At 44.8% G+C, this 17,112-nt stretch overlaps 1 protein-coding gene across 2 annotated transcripts; it reads right to left on the bottom strand.

Annotated features, from left to right (window-relative positions):
• Positions 1-4,379: 4,379 nt before the first annotated feature.
• On the bottom strand, positions 4,380-17,099 carry IRF4 (interferon regulatory factor 4). Of its 2 annotated transcripts, XM_010708414.2 has the most exons (9): positions 17,018-17,099; positions 15,946-16,233; positions 15,425-15,611; positions 14,871-14,956; positions 14,168-14,309; positions 12,502-12,609; positions 10,974-11,327; positions 7,775-7,887; positions 4,380-6,206 (listed from the first exon to the last, which is right to left on the bottom strand). In XM_010708414.2, exons 2-9 carry the CDS (start codon positions 16,147-16,149, stop codon positions 6,063-6,065), a joined length of 1,338 nt encoding a protein of 445 aa, XP_010706716.1. In that variant the 5' UTR covers positions 16,150-16,233; positions 17,018-17,099; the 3' UTR covers positions 4,380-6,062. The 2 variants fall into 2 exon arrangements, with proteins under 2 accessions (XP_010706716.1, XP_019469314.1); XM_019613769.1 differs by lacking the exon at positions 12,502-12,609.
• Positions 17,100-17,112: the final 13 nt, after the last annotated feature.

Here is a 17,112-nt window from a genome sequence, read left to right as displayed (position 1 = left end):
AATTTAAAAAAAAAATGCAAAGGGTTTCATTTAAAAGGAAAACAAAAAAAGAAATTTGCTCTATTCTCATGCAAACATCTCTCATTTGTTTCACAGCTTTTTTCTGGGAAGTCCATGTTAGTTCCTCGTTAGCTCAAACTTAGCAAAAGCTACCATGACCAGCTTAATCTTCATGATGGAAACCAACATTAAAAATCACACAGCAGTTTCTCTTCTGGACAGAGAGTCTTCAACTATTAGGGGAAAAGAATAGATGGGGAAAAGGATGGTGTGATTTCTTCAGACCTGGTCTGGGTTTTTCAGCCGTTTTGTGAAAACCCCTTGCTCTAAACAGTTCTGACCTTTCCTATTTCTTGGAGACTGACTGACGTCTCTACAGTAGATACATGGTGATGTCACTCACCCTGTTTTTGAAGTCTTCCTCTCTCACTACTCCTCGCATGGGTTTTTCTGTGGGAGGGGACAGTCATGAAGAGGGCTAAACCTCTCAATCATGTGTGAAAAGAGGAAATGAAAATGAGTTATTGGAGTTGTAGCTAGACTTCACCCATAACTTTGGTTTCTGAAGATATAAAAATCTTGAACTCCAGGAGAAATTTGAAAGGGACACCTACCAAAAATACAGGTCATTGAGCTCAAAAATGATTTTATCTGAATCCCAGCTCTAGGCTAGAAGCTGGGAATTCTCAGCCTTCACTTTTACAAGAGTATTATGGCTTTAAGAGGAGCATGAGAAGAAATTCAATCCCTTTTTGAGAAAAAAAAATAACATGCATGCGGTGGCTGGGGCTGAATTAAGCTGCACACCAGCTTCCTATGGGAAAGCCTACCATGAATGATTGCCACGATTACATTTTGCTGAGTGTTTCATGGTTTCTAGGGTAAGAATCATAACTGGCAGAACTCAAGGACACCCTTTCTCATTATTATATTGTTGTCCAAAGCCTAACCTTCAAAGGCAACGATCATCATGCTTGACACTGTGCAAATGCAAAAAAGCCTTCCCTGCCTTTAGATGTTAAGACAGACGAAGACTGAAAGAAAACCCAAGAGGAACAGAAGTGTTGACTAGACCCACAGCAAGGTATTTAGCCATCATTACGAGTTGGCTGCAACTCCCCAGTAAAGAAGAAAATTTCTTGATGAACACAAAACTCATACCTATAGCAAATCAGGAGAAGATGCAGGACTACATGAGGTAGACAGTCCCCAGATTGATAAGTAGGACTTACCCATAAACTAATGCATTTTAGAGACAAAAAAAAGTTCAAGCACTTTCAAGTTGAACTTAGAACTTAAAAGTGTCTTACATCTGTCTGTGCTCTGACGGCATTCCCAGCTCAGAAGAGCCATTAGGACAAAGAGTATGCAACCTGGAGAACTGAAAAAGTCAGGGCATCCCTCTAACTGCCCAATTCAGATTTAAACATCTTTTCTTGAAAAAAGTCAGAAAGTAAGACAGACAACACAGTGAGGATGTGATGAAATGAGTTTGACACATATGTAGATACACATATTGCACTATGTGCAATAATAATACAGCATAGAAGGCTTAGCAAGTGCATTTCTGCAGCTAAGGTGCAAGAACCTGCTCTAAACTCCTCACCAAGCTGATACGCACACTCACAGGACATCTTCTTCTGATAGGGATAAGAGGAATCTCATTGATGCTGTCAATTATCATTTCTGCCTGGCCAGGAAAAACATTAAAAGCCATGGTGAACAGTTAAGCAAGTTGTCCACACATTTCTGGATTTCAACCCCTTCCGGAGCAAGAATGCAGAAGCCAATCTTGAAATTAAAACAGAGCAAGCCCACGGGTCAAAGATGAAGCTACCTCCCAAGAAAATGGTGGACAAACATTGTCTGTACTTTATGCAGAAGTCACCTACATCTGTTTTTCCTTTGCTTGAGACAGAATTTGTGTATAAGGTCAGGTCTGCTTTTTTGAAGGGAGAAGGAAATGATATGCTGAGCCTGGAAGACAGATTTCAGAGAAGTGACCGCGTGCAGCCTGGTCTCCATCAGTAGCACTGTCACTGCCAGCAGGCCTGCAGAGGCATGAGAGATGGTTGTGCTGTGCCAGCACTGAAGAAAAAATAAACATGCATTTGCAAAATGAAGCCCTGCATTTCATTTCCATTGTTTTCCAGGGCACAGATCTACTCACATTTAAAATCTAAGAGGTGAAAAAGAAATGAACAGGGTTCTACTCTTTCTTGACTATTTCCTTTTCATGAACCACCACCTCATGAACCACTTGGGCATCAGCATTCAGGTAATAGCCCATCAGTGCAGATGATTCAAGTCCAAATTCAAGTCCCTGACCATTTTTAGTTCCTGTTTGAGCACAGATGATCACCCTACTCTCTTACTAACTCCCTAAGGAGCAAGTTCCCATCTTCCATAGCAAACCACATGATCCCATCCACTGTGTTTATCTATCTAGAACTCCCTTGTAAGAAGCAGGCCAAGGAACTGTTATTCTTGGACACCTCCATTAGCTCCACCCTGTCTGGCATTCCAGCACACTCAAGCCTCAGAGCACTGTGCATTCCTCAGACAGTGGGTGTTCATAGCCAGCAGTGCCATGATGAGTGGATGCAACCATCCCATGTGGGTTCAAAGCTACCGGGCTATAGGCTTGTTGGCCGGTGAGTAGCCTGCACACCAGCTCCAATGCAACTGGCTCCAAGTCATGGGAATGTTTTGGCATCTTAGAGCCAACCAAATTCATGTCCAAAGACTGCCCTTAAGACTTCTATGAAACAAAACAGCTTCTCATTTCTAAGCGCTTCCAAGACCATTTGGTTCCAAGCCCCTGCCACAGACAAGGTTGTCACCTATTAGATCACATCACCCAGAGCCTCATTCACACTGGCCTTGAACTGTTCCAGGGATGGGGATTCAGATTTAAAAACACCCTGACAATTTTTCACATCGTATCATCCAGGTTCAGCTGAACGTAATGCATAGAACTGAATGGGAAAGGAGATACTACGATTGTTTCAAACTACCCACCCACTTTTTAATGTGCTGTCTCTCCCTCTGCCTCTCTACACGAATTCACAGACAATGATCTGACAACATGCAAGAAAATGCTTCTTTTTCCTGAAAGCTCTCTGCAAAGGTGGTGTTTCCCCACCTCCACGTTGCTGACAAACGCTGATGTAAACAGCACACATATGCCCGCCTGAAAGGCCACAGGGGTTTTCACGTGAATCCTGTGTTTTTTCCACAAACCCCGTTACACCCTGTTTCAGCTTAAAATACATCATCTCCTCTTTCTGGTTAACCTACAATCCTGTTAAGGCTCACAGAGTTTACAGTAGCAGGTAAAACCACTCAGCAGAACCAAATTTTGAAGATAAGCACTTCAGTTGCAGAACTCTGGCACGAAACTCTTTCAAGAAACTGGTTGAGCAGTATTAAAATAAGAGAAACCAATACTGAGATAAATCGTGCACTGAAATCGTTAAAAACACCAGCCATGCCTTTGGCGTTGACAGGAGCAAAGCATGTCATTTGTAACACCACTGAAATCATAACAGGAAGGAAGTAGACCTCAGAAACTATAAACAGAAGTTAACAGAAGTAGGAAGTACTTCAAATGTTTTCATTTAGCGACTGTAGAAAGATACTAAAAGGAGAAAATGTTTTCAGGGTTCGTCTTGTTTGCTTTTTTTTTTTTTTCCCACTTTACGTATCCATTAGTTATTTTGAACAGTAAAACATTGTTCCAAAAGTCAAACACAACTGTAAAGTCCCCACGTGTAAAATAATCTGTGGTATAAATCAACAGTTTGATCTCTCTTCCACTCTCGTCCTCCCATCCCTTAGCCTCTCTGCTTGCTTACAGCAAGCCCTTCACCTGGATCTGGCTGCACGAAAGCTAAGCAAGTTCTGCATGGCCAGGAGTTAGATGGCTTTCTTCTCCATTCCTCTTCTCAGCTGCTTCTTCAAGAAAAATATTTAAAAGCTCATTCCAAAGTCGAGAATGATAATGTATCTTGATACTCAATATAAAGATGCTCCCCAGCTTCTAACACCTCATAGATAACTTTCTACACTTTTCTCTAAGCTAGTGAGTGTGACAAACTTCTTTGAGACCCTGACTTCCAGTGGATGGATGACAGCTGCCTTGTGGCTGAGCTCTATTGAGTTGAGCGCAGGTCAGGATGCTGGGCTGAGCCAGAGGACGAGCTAATATCCCTTGTTTTTCGTAAGAGCAAAAATCCTTACCTTTTGACCTACCCCTGCACCTTTGTCTGAAAATACAGTTCCCCAGAGCCTTATCCATCAGCATTGCCCAGGTTAGCAGTGTAGGACTGAGCTCAATAGATTTGCCCCACTACTGAAAGCAACACATACAAATTGAATTGGTAGGGAATAAGGACTTTATTCTAAGACATGAGCTGAAGCAATGAGCATATGAAGCAACGGCCACTAGAAAAAACATCAGATATTATATCGTATCATACCAGTTCAGTTTGAACTCAAAAGTCCATTCTGGTAAAATTTATGCACAGACCAAAAGCATATGCAGAAGCTCTGAAGGTCACCTAGAACAGTGCTTTTAATGTCTATGGCAGAGGTCTCCCCTATGAGAATCTTTAAGCCAGGAAAAACACCCCAGGTAACAAAGTAAAAATGATCCATTAATTCTGCCTGGCACTGTGGAGCAGGAAGGGGATAACATATCCCAAGAGAGTATGCATCTTTAAGATGTATAAGTTAGAAGTCCCTAGAAACAAGTCTGCTGCCAGACTAAGTACCATTCATTTCTTCTTCATTTAGAAACTCAAGTGAAATACATATGTTAACCACAGGGAGGTCATACTCTGGAGCTGAAGCAGCGTGATCACAGAGTCTGATCTCCAGTGTAACAGCGAGGAGGTTTTACTACCACACAGACTCAACAGACCCCTTCTCTTTGCCTCTTTGATGGCATTCTAGCACACAAGGCTGCAAATTGCATGAAGTCATACTTCTGTGAAGATTTTAAAACAAACATTAAAAGAAGTTTTTCCTTGTCTTAGTTTGGGAGGCCAAGTTCTGCTTTCCTCAATCTCCTCCTTCATATTCATTCCAGTACCAATGGAAGGAAGCTATGAGTGCACACCAAGAGCAGAGCTTGGCTCGGTACAAGCCTGAAGTGCTGATCACTTCAGCTTGCCTCCTGTGTGTCACATTAGCCAAGGGTAGCAGGACCACTCCCTGTGCTATTTTCAACGTCTGCCAACTTAATTCTAATGCACATATATGTATAATGCATAGTAGTTTGCAATGGTAAGAAAATAAAATGTGATTTATTTTTAAATATGCTCTTTGGGACTCTAGAATTATAGTGGTTAATTCACTTTAATCCACAGGTAACGTGAGCTAAATGGTCATAACACAGTACCACAAACCAATCAGCTTAGAAACTGCTATCAAGAGGCCTAATCCAATACTAACAGTGGCAGCAAAGTGGCATTGTAAGGAAAAATGTCCGTCAGGTATTAAAAAAAATATGTCTCTGAAGATTTACATTGTTTTTAAAAAATTCTACATAAGAATATAGGTATGACGCTTATCAGTCTAAGTTTAAAACCACTTACATGTATAGCTATTCTCAATAAACCATCTACATTCGCTACCTACCTACAGTAGCTACAGCTTCAAACTGGGAACATCACAAATTTATGTACCTTCCCTGAGATCGTAATCCAAAATAAATAGCCCTGCCAGTATAACAGTGTAAACTCTGGATTTAAGTCTTCGGTAAGAATCAGTCCTCACAACACAAGGAAAACATTAAGCAAACGTAAACAGCAATCATTTCGTCAGTTTTGAGTTATTCCCAGCAACAGTGGAACTTATGTGAGATGTAGCATCCAAACGTTGAAGACCCATCATTTGTATCATACAGTATGGCTGTCCCAGTTCACTTTCCTATCATTGAACCTTTGGTCCCCCAAACACATCCAGCTGTGATTTGGATCTCCAAATTGCTATCCAGATCAGCTCCTCCACTCTGCATAACCTTTACAGTGCCTTTAGAAACACTTATTCTGAGGATCTTATTCTTGAATAGAGGAATGGCGAATAGATCTGTGATAATCCTCTGGACTAGTCATGAGTTCTGGTAAATCATAGCCTCTCAGAAGATGTCCACTGTTTTGTTGCGCAAAGTAATACAGCTGCCTGGCAAACATGGGTTCAACCTTAAGAACAGACAAAATGTTAATCAGACATATAACAAGATTTCACATTCCTCATGTAAGTCATTTACGGTGTTTTAAAATTAAAAAACAGAGCAGGACAAAACACCTCTGCTTGCCAGAATGGGAAAATAATTTCTGTGTTCTCACTGATCTCTCTTCTAAGATAGTACTTGCCTGTTCTGCTGACAAATGTTTTTCTAATTGCACACACACTTTATTTGCTCAGTCTTCACTTAGAGGAGCACATTATCAGTGACACAGATGATGTAATTGCAATTGCACCCACATACATGAGCAATGTGACATATGACATGTCTGTGACCACTTAGTGTGTTTAAATCCATACCCAGAGCTTTGCAAGTCTTATCTTCGTCCTTAAGAACTTTGAGGTCTTAAATTGAAATGTTCCGATGTGCTTAGATATGCCACAAAATAACTATCTTTTAAATTAGACATCAACCTAACTGCAAGTTACTCTTAACTTCTTTTCCTTTAAGCTCTGTTGAGGCATCTCTTCAGCTGCTGCCCACCACCAAGAGAGATGTGCATGACTTAATACTGCCTTCACTTCTATCTGCTTAGAAACCACTATTCCTCACCAGGTCTTTGGGCCCTGGCTGCAAATATTTAAGTTGCACACTAAGCACTAAAACCCAAAACTCTCCTTATTCACTGCAGCTGGGCTCTTCTCTACAACCCCTACACATTAAGACAGAGGCACCATTTGGGTGGAAGCATATACTTGCAGCAGGTCCTACCTGCAGAAAGGGACAGAGCCAACAGGGAACCCTGCCATAGAGCAGTTCCACAAGCTGGGACAGCCCGTTCAACTTTTCAGGCTGAGGAGCAACCAGTAAAGCCCAAGCAAAGGTTGATTTGGGTCCTGTGCTACCCGGGGGCTTTTGAAAAATTAAAACTGACACCAGCTTTCCACCCAAGGAAGCAATAACTTATACCTTAACACTAGCGTGTGGATTATCACCTCTCTTGTGGTTACATGGGCCAAAACAGTCAATTTAGAAAGTACCCGGTCTCAATCTCTGTCAGCACCCTCTCTCAGATAGCATCCTGAAACACTAGCTTTGAGTGTGAGCGAACTGTGGTCAGCCAGCTTGCGAGCTTGCCAGCTACCTTAACACTGGAGCTGCACTGGCAGTCCCTGCATCAGTCCAAAGGCTGAGGTCTTTGGGATGTAGGCTGGGCCTCTGGAGCACCTTTAGGTGAAAGCACTGTGTCCTGCACTGGCCTGGCAGCCCAAGGTGTTGTGCCATGGGGCCACTAATAACAACACTGTCCAGCTCTTCTAGGGTACTTTTTGAGTCCTGATGGTCTTTGTAAAAGAGATCACTGATGACAAATGCTTTACAGAGGGGGTAACTGGGTGCTCTGATCTTCTGAGGGCCACCAGTCCTGGAAGATCTGGGAACTCAACCTCAGACTCGAGTGTGTGCTGCATTATCATGAAATTGCCACCTTCCCCACATCCTCTGCAAGGCAGAAGTCTGACTGGCAGATTGATATCCTTTAAGGAATGTGTTTCATTTAGCAAACAAAGAAGTCCTACTTACATGGGCCGTAATTAGTTTTCGCTGCCTCTGTGGATCTGGAAATTCCTCCCCAAAGCACAGAGCAACCTGGTACCTTGGGAGTGGACGTCCATGATGAGCAAAGGCTTGAAGCTCTGGGAAGAGGAAAAGGGCTGTTAAGAAAGTCTTTGTGGATGGCTGAGCTCCAAATGGAGGACCCTGGAGCACAGTGAGAGAAGGTAAAGTAAATCTAAGGAGAGGATGAGAGAAATCAGGAGAAAGACCAGAGGTAAGGAGAAGAAACTGAAAAGAAACTGTGTTTGGAGACTTTTCTGCAGACTGGGGAAGCTTGTGATAACATTGCCATTTTTCTGTTTGCCTTGCTTCATAAATCATTTCAGATGCACAAACCAGGATGTCTTCCAGTAAATATTTTTACTTGGCCTTGTCATCAGAACCTTGTGGAGCAAATGCCAGCAGTAGTCCTGACCCACTCAAGAGCACAGCCAAAAGTATCACTGAAACCAATGGCTTTGTAGAGTCAAAGTACTGCATGGCACAAATTCAGACTCAGCTAGACACTGTCATGAAGTCACTGCCACCACTGTTTTTAGAGGGGGAAAAGGAAGGTATGGGAAGATGAAGGACTTTATTTAAGCCCTGCACTAAGCTGGCAAAAAAGATTGTCTTCTGTGTGCCTATACTCTCTTCACTAATCCACATTTTGCACTAAGGAAAAAGTCAAATTACATCATTACACCAAAGTGTTCTCAGTAAAAGATAGGTGGGGAGGCTTTTATGAGAGAGACCAAAATCACCTCCTTGCGTTTTAGAGACTGTATTCCTTTCCACAGTATAAAAAATTGCATCTAATACAAAATTTTCCTTACAGTCTTCATTATGTAAAGCATCACTACATAATTGACTGATAGAGTTCATTTTAATTTAAAGCTTTCTTTACGCTTTCTGAAGAAAAGTTGCAATGGCAATTAAAGTTAAAAACCTGTGTCTTACGACAAAGTGCTCCCTGCTATACAGGGGAATAAGAGTCTTTGAACTTGACATCATGCATCTTTTATTATAATATATACCTGCTGCTTCTACTCTAACTGCAAGCTTTTCAGAACAAAGTATGAGTTCAGCAGCTGCCACAACAGTTCCCCAGTTAGACACACTGGTCTTACTGGGAGGATCAGCTATAGGAGTAACACAGTGGAAAGTTCACTTAAAACACAGCAAAAACTCTGAAAGTGCTGTGAGCCCTCTGGCATTATGCAAAGAGAGAACAGAGATCCATGCAATCCTGCTTTCCTCAGGAGAGGGTAGGACAGTTCACCCATGGCCCAACCAACACAATGCTGCTAATGGAGAACTTCTTTCATCTTTCTTTTCCTCTCATTTTACTCAGCCTCAGCAATTCTCCAAATCCTGATTATCTGTGGGGATGCTACCCAGCAGTCCTTGGCATGGACCCAGAGAAGTCCTTTCTTTTCTACCAGCAGGATGATGGAAGCCAGCCTTGCCTTTCTCCAAAGCCCTCCACTCATTCTTCCCATGCCCACATGCCTCCCTGCACTGCAGTGCCCCCACACTCCTCCTCAGACCACTTCTCATCCTTTTACTCTACCTCCAGCTTCCCATCCTTCTGCCAAGCCAGTCCTCCTGCAGCTGCCATCTGCCATGCTCCCAATTCTCTTTTTGGATCCTCCTACTTTCTGCCTACCCCAATTCACTGCATTTATTATGCAGTGCTCCCCAGAAGCCATCCACCCATTTTCTGAGTTACTACTATTGTAGGACTCCCAAGGCAGGCAGCAGTTTGCATGCAGGATCCAGCTCCTCAACAGGATCCTAACCATTGCAGTCCACAGTTCTACTTCGGTCCCTTTCTCTGCTGTCCAGTACTTCCTCTCCTGGCAGAGATCTCCTGTACCTCTTCCCAAAGAAAGCTGAATTTCCTAATAAGGGAAAGCTCAAGCTTGCCTGCAGTCTGGGAGCTCAATATTTTCAATTGACTTGCAGATTTGGTGTGTCCATGACAAGTCACTAATAAACCTAGCTGAGCATCAACACATGCAAAAGCTTATTTTGCACACACCACAGACTATGGCTACAACCACATCCTTGGGCTTGCACAGGCTGTAGTGCATAAGTAATTTAGGAGGGGGAAAAAGTAACTATTGTTTAAGCTTCTCTTTGGGGTTAGGCTTCTAAAAAGAGAGGTACTGTCAACCGTTTGGATGAACCCGGAGTACATCTAAAAAACCTTCTGAGAAAAGGGAAAGGGATTTCCAAAACCATCATCACAGGCAGAATTGAGTCTTAAAATTAGCATGTGATTGAAGCTCAAGCCAATGCCCTAACCTCAAATTCCCCTTTCTAACTGTCAATTTTCATATCCATGACATTTCTTTCATTAGACGCCTTTTTTGCTTGGCCATTTTGCTAGGATGATGCAGCAACCTTGGAACATGTGTGCTAAAACTGCTGGTTTAGGGGGTTTAAAAAAAAACCTGCAAAACATTATTCCTCTAAGAGACTCCTGCTGCACTGATGCCCTGTTCTAATGGGCAATGTGTGAACTGCCTGTCTGCCATGTCATACATCTCAAACCAGAGGCTGCATGCACTCCTGCTGCCCGATCTGTCTTCCAATGTCTAGGAAAGGCCTGGCTCCCAGTTTCTCTGGGTGGGCACCTTTACATGCTGAAAAGTGCTGTGATATAGGGCCGTATTCCGAAAGCTGTAAGAAAAAAGCCCATTCCCAACAGGTGCCATTGGCCTCATCAGTTGGTGCTGGACCCAGATAGAAAAGAAAGCCTTCTGTTGGAATCCATGTCAATATTGGAATGCTCTGAGACAGATTCCAGGCTCACTTTAGGTTGAGAGCAGGATGACTGCAGATCACAGTGCTGCCCTGGACTTATCAAAGCAGATCCAAGGCCAGAATCCATCTTCCTCTGCTACCCAACGTTTGGGAAAATTATTTTATTAGGTTCCTCCCTATGCTTCATAAAGCGATGTGTGGTTTGGCTGTCACTCCCACCCATTTGTGTAGGGACACAGACTGTGCACACAGCAGAACTAGACAAGATTTCTCAGAAGGCAATGCTCCCTGGCTGCATTTCATTGAAAGAAGCAGTGAGGAGCAACTGCTATCATAAAGAGAGCATTCCCATAAAGCATGGAGAGTGTCCAGGTTACCTTTTCAGAAATTATACCAAAGCCACAGAGGGAATTACCTGCTAAAAACTGCTGAGTGTCAAAGAGCTTGCATGTCTGATCCCGCTCCAGCTTGTTGGGTCGGTCACTGCAGAGAGCCAGAGGTCCATCCCAGTAGATTCTACTTTGGCAAAGTCTCTTAGCATAGAGGCCATCGGGTGCCATCCACAGTATTACTCCTCGCTCCAAGTGGCTCAGCAGCTTTTCTATGTTCTTCCTCTGGCCATTATCCTCTGGATAAGGGAAGATGACTTGTTCCAGGCTGCTGACCTCATAACTTTGGCCCTGGGATATCCTACAGCCTTCAGGACTAGAAGTTGTCACCTCCTTTACCAGTATCTCACGGTAATATAAGCAGATGTGGAGCCGACAATCTACAAGAATTAAAACAAAAAGGATGACTATGGTATATTCCCACAAATATTTTATGTTTTAAATTTGCATTAAGACCAAGAGACATAAGTGCCATTCTGAGCCTCTATGCCATGGGCACTCTTTTGGTTGGTGATGACATTAGCAAAAATCATAAAAAGAGCATGGAATACATGGTCTCTAATTTTATTAAGAGGGCTACTCATGTGAGATTTTGGTAGGAACTAATGCCCAGCAAACTTCACATTTCTGTTTAAGCAGGGAAAGCCAGCATAAAAAACAGCTGTTTGTCACATTTTCCAAGCTCATGTCACAATTAAACACAATGGCTCAGTAAACTTCCTCAGATATAATCAGGAAGTAGCAGTGTTTCTCCCCAGATTTTGCATAACAGGGGCTTCTGCACAGGGGACCTGCAAGCCCACACTTGGCTGCCTGAACAGAAGCAGCTGCTGGTGCCAGCTCTGCACAGCTGTACCTGAATTCCCAAATCTTCCTTTCAAATGACAGTTCGATCAGCTTGGCACTCACATGGCACTGAATGTGTGTATATATACATACATATGCACATATAGACATACAGACCCTGATTCAGAAGACTCAAGAAACCTGCTGAGCATCCTGCTGTAGGTTTATCCACTATTTCTGTGACAAGCACATTCCTGCACCCTTTCCCAGAGTTATTCAAACTTCCCCTGGCAGCTACATGTCTGCAGAGCTGGCTGACTGAGATCATTCCCTTCTTCTTTCCCAAATGCCTTTATTTACCACAAATAATGAAACAGAGCCAAGCCAGGTGGCATTAGCAGGAGCACAGCAAGGTACCACAGAGCTCCTCCCAAATAGAAACTGAGCTAAACATCACTGACCCTCAGTATCTTCAGACGCCCTTGGTGGTTCATCAACACTATCCAGCACTAAAACCAAGAACCAGAAAAGCTTTCCACCTACTCAAACCACTGCCCCTAGGTTCCCTGGAGTTCAGGCTACAAGTGTTTCAATATCCTAGCAAATCAAGGCTTAAGCCCATGCAACAGATTCATTCACTAAAAAAGATAACTTCTTTTTTTCATTTTTTCCTTTTCATCAGAAAGGAGAAACACAACACAAGGGCAAGTCAGATGTGGGAGTCTCTTGTAGGGATCCCCAGAAGCCCTGAGGGGCTGTAGACCTTACCTGACAGGGCGAGGGCTTCACCAGACCTTATGCTTGGCTCAATCGGGATGCCAGGAGTCTGGGACTCGGGAGGGGCACAAGCATAAAAGGTTCCTGTCACCTGACAACCTGTTTCACAAACAAAAGTCAGTGACAGCTACCTAAATCCTAAGAGAAAAGTTTGGGCAGAGGTCAAAGGTAAGCAAAATTAAGTTTTTCTGAGCTTCACGAACTCTCTCTCTCTTTCTTCTGCTTTGTAAAATGGTTTTGTTTCCCATTTTTCAAATATGCTTACTACAAACACTCAAGATGTTATCTGGACTGTATTTTTATCTGGGTCTGTGTGAAATACTCCCTCTTACAATAACATTTTTAACTAGACTACAGTGCTCTTAAAAGTTGTCTGCAAAAAACAATCTGTTCAGCCTAAGGAATGTTACTTAAGACAGGCATGATAATAAAGCTGGAATCAGCACTGACTTAGAAGTAAGCAGAGAAAACTGTGCAGCAGGAGATTATTGGAATTGTATTACCAAGACTACTATTAGCTGAACAAATACCTATCAGTACACGAATTATCACGTAAGAAATTAATATTTTCCTCTGTTTCTTAATGTAGGTAAAGGTCCCTCTACGATGAAGCAAGCGCTCTTCCCAGCAGCAGGACTGCACCTCCTGACAAGTCCTATAGCTCAGCAGCACACCCAGGACAAGCCACCAACAGCTGCCACAAACATCAGCAAGTGTCCCAGCGTGTGCCCAACTGCTGCATGGGATGTACTGCGGGGCATTGCTCATGCAGCCAACAGGCCTACTTTTATTAGCAAGTAGCTCAGCTAAAACCAAACAATTCTCCTTAATAATTCCAGTATACTAGCAGCAAAAGTTGCACTGCATCAAGATTTTCTCTTCAGCAGACCCAGAGAATAAAAACTATTTCTCTGCACAAAAATACCCAGAGAAGTGTCCTCTGAACACTCAGTATCTGCTCTCCCAAGTCTTTCCTTGCTTCCCACTGCAACACCTCCTTCTCCTCATGAAGCAAATGCCCATCTACTTGAGGTGAGTTGTTCTGCAAGTGCCTATGACACACAGTTCCCTGACTCTTATGTTTTTTAGACATTAGTGTTGCCAATTTTGCCCACGGCAGAGGGGCTGAAATGAGATGATTGTTAAGCACCCTTCAAAGCTAAGCCATTCTATGATTCCATGCAGCTGTGATTATACTGGGCTCAAACTGTAAGATCTCTGGGGAAGGGAATGTCTCTTTATTCCATTTCTGCTGTGCCAGCCCCAAGAGATGCTCAACCTATGACAAGTTGTCTAATAGAAAAAGTAATAACTTCAGCTGCCCACTTGGGAGAATAACACCATTCTAACCCACAAGGCTAGAGGGAAAAAAATCTTGCTCACATGTGCCTCAGAAGTCCCAAAATCAGAAAGCAAAGCTAAGGAACACACATTTCCATCTGGGGTTGGGAGGTTGGTTCCCTTCTTATTGCTCAGGGCTTTTGAGGGTTGGTTTGTGAGCAGAGCTCTAAGGTCTGCGTAGTCAGGACTGGGGCGAGTGATGTCCACCAGTGAAAGCCATGAATAGCTAAGGTGGACCCTGCAGTTCTTGCAGGTCACACGCCCTCTCCTTTGATCAGCCTCAGCCACCAGCCCTGGATGGGATAAACCCTCTTACCATTCTCGCAGCCGGGCCCTTGCCAGTGATGACTGCGAGCTGCGAAGGGGACGCTGGCACACTGGTAGGGGATATCGGGATGCGGCTGTTCCGGGGCAAATTCTCTCCAGTTGCGCTCATGGGGCACCATGTAGTTGGGTACCTATTCAATGTAATGAGATATTTTTTACCTGGTAGCTGTCAGAGCTGATGCTGCGTGTTGCATCAGCTTTCAGCTTCCTGGCGTTATTTGCCCCGACAAAACTCATGGAGGTCTAAGCACTGCCCAGCCTACAAGAATGGCACATCACCACCACCACCAATGGGACTTTCAAATGAACTTCTCACCACTGGTGTAAATAACAAGCTGGGTAGAATAACAAAAGGCAGTCAAAGCATTGCTGGTGAATGTCTGTTCGGAATAGCAATGCTTCATTGGGTGCTTACATTCTGGCTCCAAGAGGATGGCAGTACACTAATATCTATGGCCAAACAGAAGAGAGCAATTACTCAGGAATAAACAACACCAAAAGAAATTAACTGCCCTGTGGCCTCATATGACATTAGGAAAGTTGCTTCCCAATTTCTGTTTTCATAATTAGATGTTTTTTTCTCTTTCCAAAAAAAACTCAAGAGAGCTATGTCAGCCAGGAAGGACATACTGCAGAGTACAGAGCCATTACTGCCCAGTGCACAAGCACCAAACGCACAATTCACGTCATACCTGGGATGGTAGTGAGGTGTAAGGAGACGGGATTGGGAAGGGATGGTTCATCAATGGCTGCTCCTCCATGCTGTTCTGTTTCGCACCTATGTTCACCAGAGGGATGGAAAGAAATGATGTCAAGCACATCCCTGTCCCGCCAGGGAGAGGAAACCCCACACCCCCCGGAAGGCCAAAAACCCCAAAGTGCTGCCACGCACCAGTGCCCTCTAGCACCCTGCTGTGCCCCTGCCTCGGGGGCCCTGCCCGCTCTGGGACTGCCTGCAGATGCTGGTAGCTAGCAGTCACAGACTGGGCATCCCCAATCCAGTGGTTGCTCAGCTCAGAGCACTTCTGCTCCTCCCTGTATTCAAAACCTACATCGAGAAAGTTATTTTTTTTTCCAGGGTGTTTTTGCCTGTCAGTCAGAATGAAATGTATTTGACCTCTGCACTTGGGCTCCCACCTCTGCAAAGACTGCATGGTCATTCCAGGAAAGCATGCTTCGGTCCTCATGTGCTTACAATGAGACAGACATTCACACTCTGTTACACAGGGAATTTGAGATGTTTTACCTTTTTTAGCTCCTTCTGGCACTATTCTGTACACTTTATAGGGATCTGAGATGTCCAGCTGGCTTCTCTCCACCAGCTCTTCAAAGTCATTGCTCTTGTTCAAAGCACACCTCAATCTGGTCTTCCAGGTAGGGGGATCTGGTTTATCAATGCCCTCTCTGAACTTCCCTTTAAAAAGAGCCCAAGCCTGGAAATATTTCAGGTAATCAAAAGAGCAAGGGAAAAAAAAGAAAAGAAAAAAAAAGAAGAAGAAAAAAAATGATCAACTACAAGGTACAAGTTCACAATGCTTGAGACACCATATATGCCTGTGCCTACGTGTGCACGAATTTACTCCCTACAGCACAGTTTAGTGGGCATGGTGGTGATGGGTTGACAGATGGACTAGATGACCTTAGTGGTCTTTTCCAACTTTAATGATTCTATAGGTTTAGGAGAATAAAAAAGCAACGGGGCAAGGCAGGAAAACAGCTCAGCAGGCATAAGGAAAAGAGAAAGAGTGGGCAGCCTAGGCGCCGTACCTTGAAGAGGGCAGCGTCCTCCTCGCGGTTGTAGTCCTGCTTGCCAGCGTGCTTCCAGGGGATGCGGAAGATGCTCTTCTCATCATTCTCCCACACCAGCCCTGGGTACTTGCCGCTGTCTATCTGGTCGATCAACCACTGGCGGAGCTTCCCGTTGCCGCAGCTCACTGAGTTCATCCCGCACTCGCCCGGCTCCAAGTTCATGCCACTTGTGTCAGGGGATCAGGGTTGGGGGCGCGTTGCTGAGCCCACCGCACCGCACGTGGCTGAGCACCAGCTCTGTGGGGGCTGCGGGAGGGAGAGGGAAACCCAAGGTTCAAAGGATGCTAAGAGCATCCGGGAAAGACAGCACAGAGCATCAGCAACCCCTCACTCCAGGCAGTTCCCAACACTGAAGGCTTTGACAGAGATCCACCTGCCCCAGTGATGCATGAGCACACACGGGTGGCTGGGATGTTCAGCATGACTGCCTTCAGGCATAACCTCCTGACTCACTCAGAGTTCCACTAGATCTTTTTAACCAAAAAGTAAAAAAATAAAAATAAATTAAAAACCACGACGCATATTTGCAATGCAAGGGCAGACCCACACAAATCGGGCGGCTTCACACACGTTTACGACTCATGCGGCTTTTCACTGTAATGGCAAAGGAGCTTTCACAGCCTCCCTTAAGCAAAGCACATCCGAGCACCCGACGCACATCCACGCTCAGCTGCTCCCACCAGAGTACCACTCAGAGCACTGCAAAGTTTGTCCGCACACCGCACCGACTGCCCCCTGCTCAAAAGCTCGGCTCCGCGGCTCTCCTAAATGCAGCCTTCGCCTCCGCACGCGGGCAGACTTTCGGATCTCCCGTCAACGCGCCGCAGTGAGAGCCGCACATCCCCGCATCCCTCACGCCCCGCACACCAAACCCGGTCCTCGCATCCCTCCCCGGGCAGCTCCGCCGCTCGTGCTCACGGGGAACCTCTGGCAAAGCCCCCAGAAGCGCCCCTCCCGTCGGCGCAGACCGAGCTCGGGTGCGCCCGTCGGGGCACGGCTCCACGGCTCCGCAGCTCCCGGTGCCGCTTACCTGTGCCGGACGCCGGAGCGGGCACGGCCGCGCGGCTGCTCTCCGTCGGGTGCAGCGCGACTGGGCCGGCGGCCCCGGGAAGTTTCTTTATATGA

This window comes from Meleagris gallopavo, chromosome 3 (genome assembly GCF_000146605.3).
Source record: "Meleagris gallopavo isolate NT-WF06-2002-E0010 breed Aviagen turkey brand Nicholas breeding stock chromosome 3, Turkey_5.1, whole genome shotgun sequence".
NCBI classification, from domain to species: domain Eukaryota; kingdom Metazoa; phylum Chordata; class Aves; order Galliformes; family Phasianidae; genus Meleagris; species Meleagris gallopavo.
Note: the sequence above shows the minus strand (reverse complement) of the source record. Positions and strands in the feature narration are given on the sequence as shown.

Coding starts and splice junctions, on each gene's coding strand:
- IRF4 (XM_010708414.2), bottom strand. CDS start 16,149: ATGAACTTGGAGCCGGGCGAGTGCGGGATGAACTCAGTGAGCTGCGGC. Junction 14,957..15,424: donor GCCAGAAGGAGCTAAAAAAG/GTAAAACATCTC, acceptor TGGTGAACATAG/GTGCGAAACAGAACAGCATG. Junction 7,888..10,973: donor CACTCAGCAGTTTTTAGCAG/GTAATTCCCTCT, acceptor TCCTCTTCCCAG/AGCTTCAAGCCTTTGCTCAT.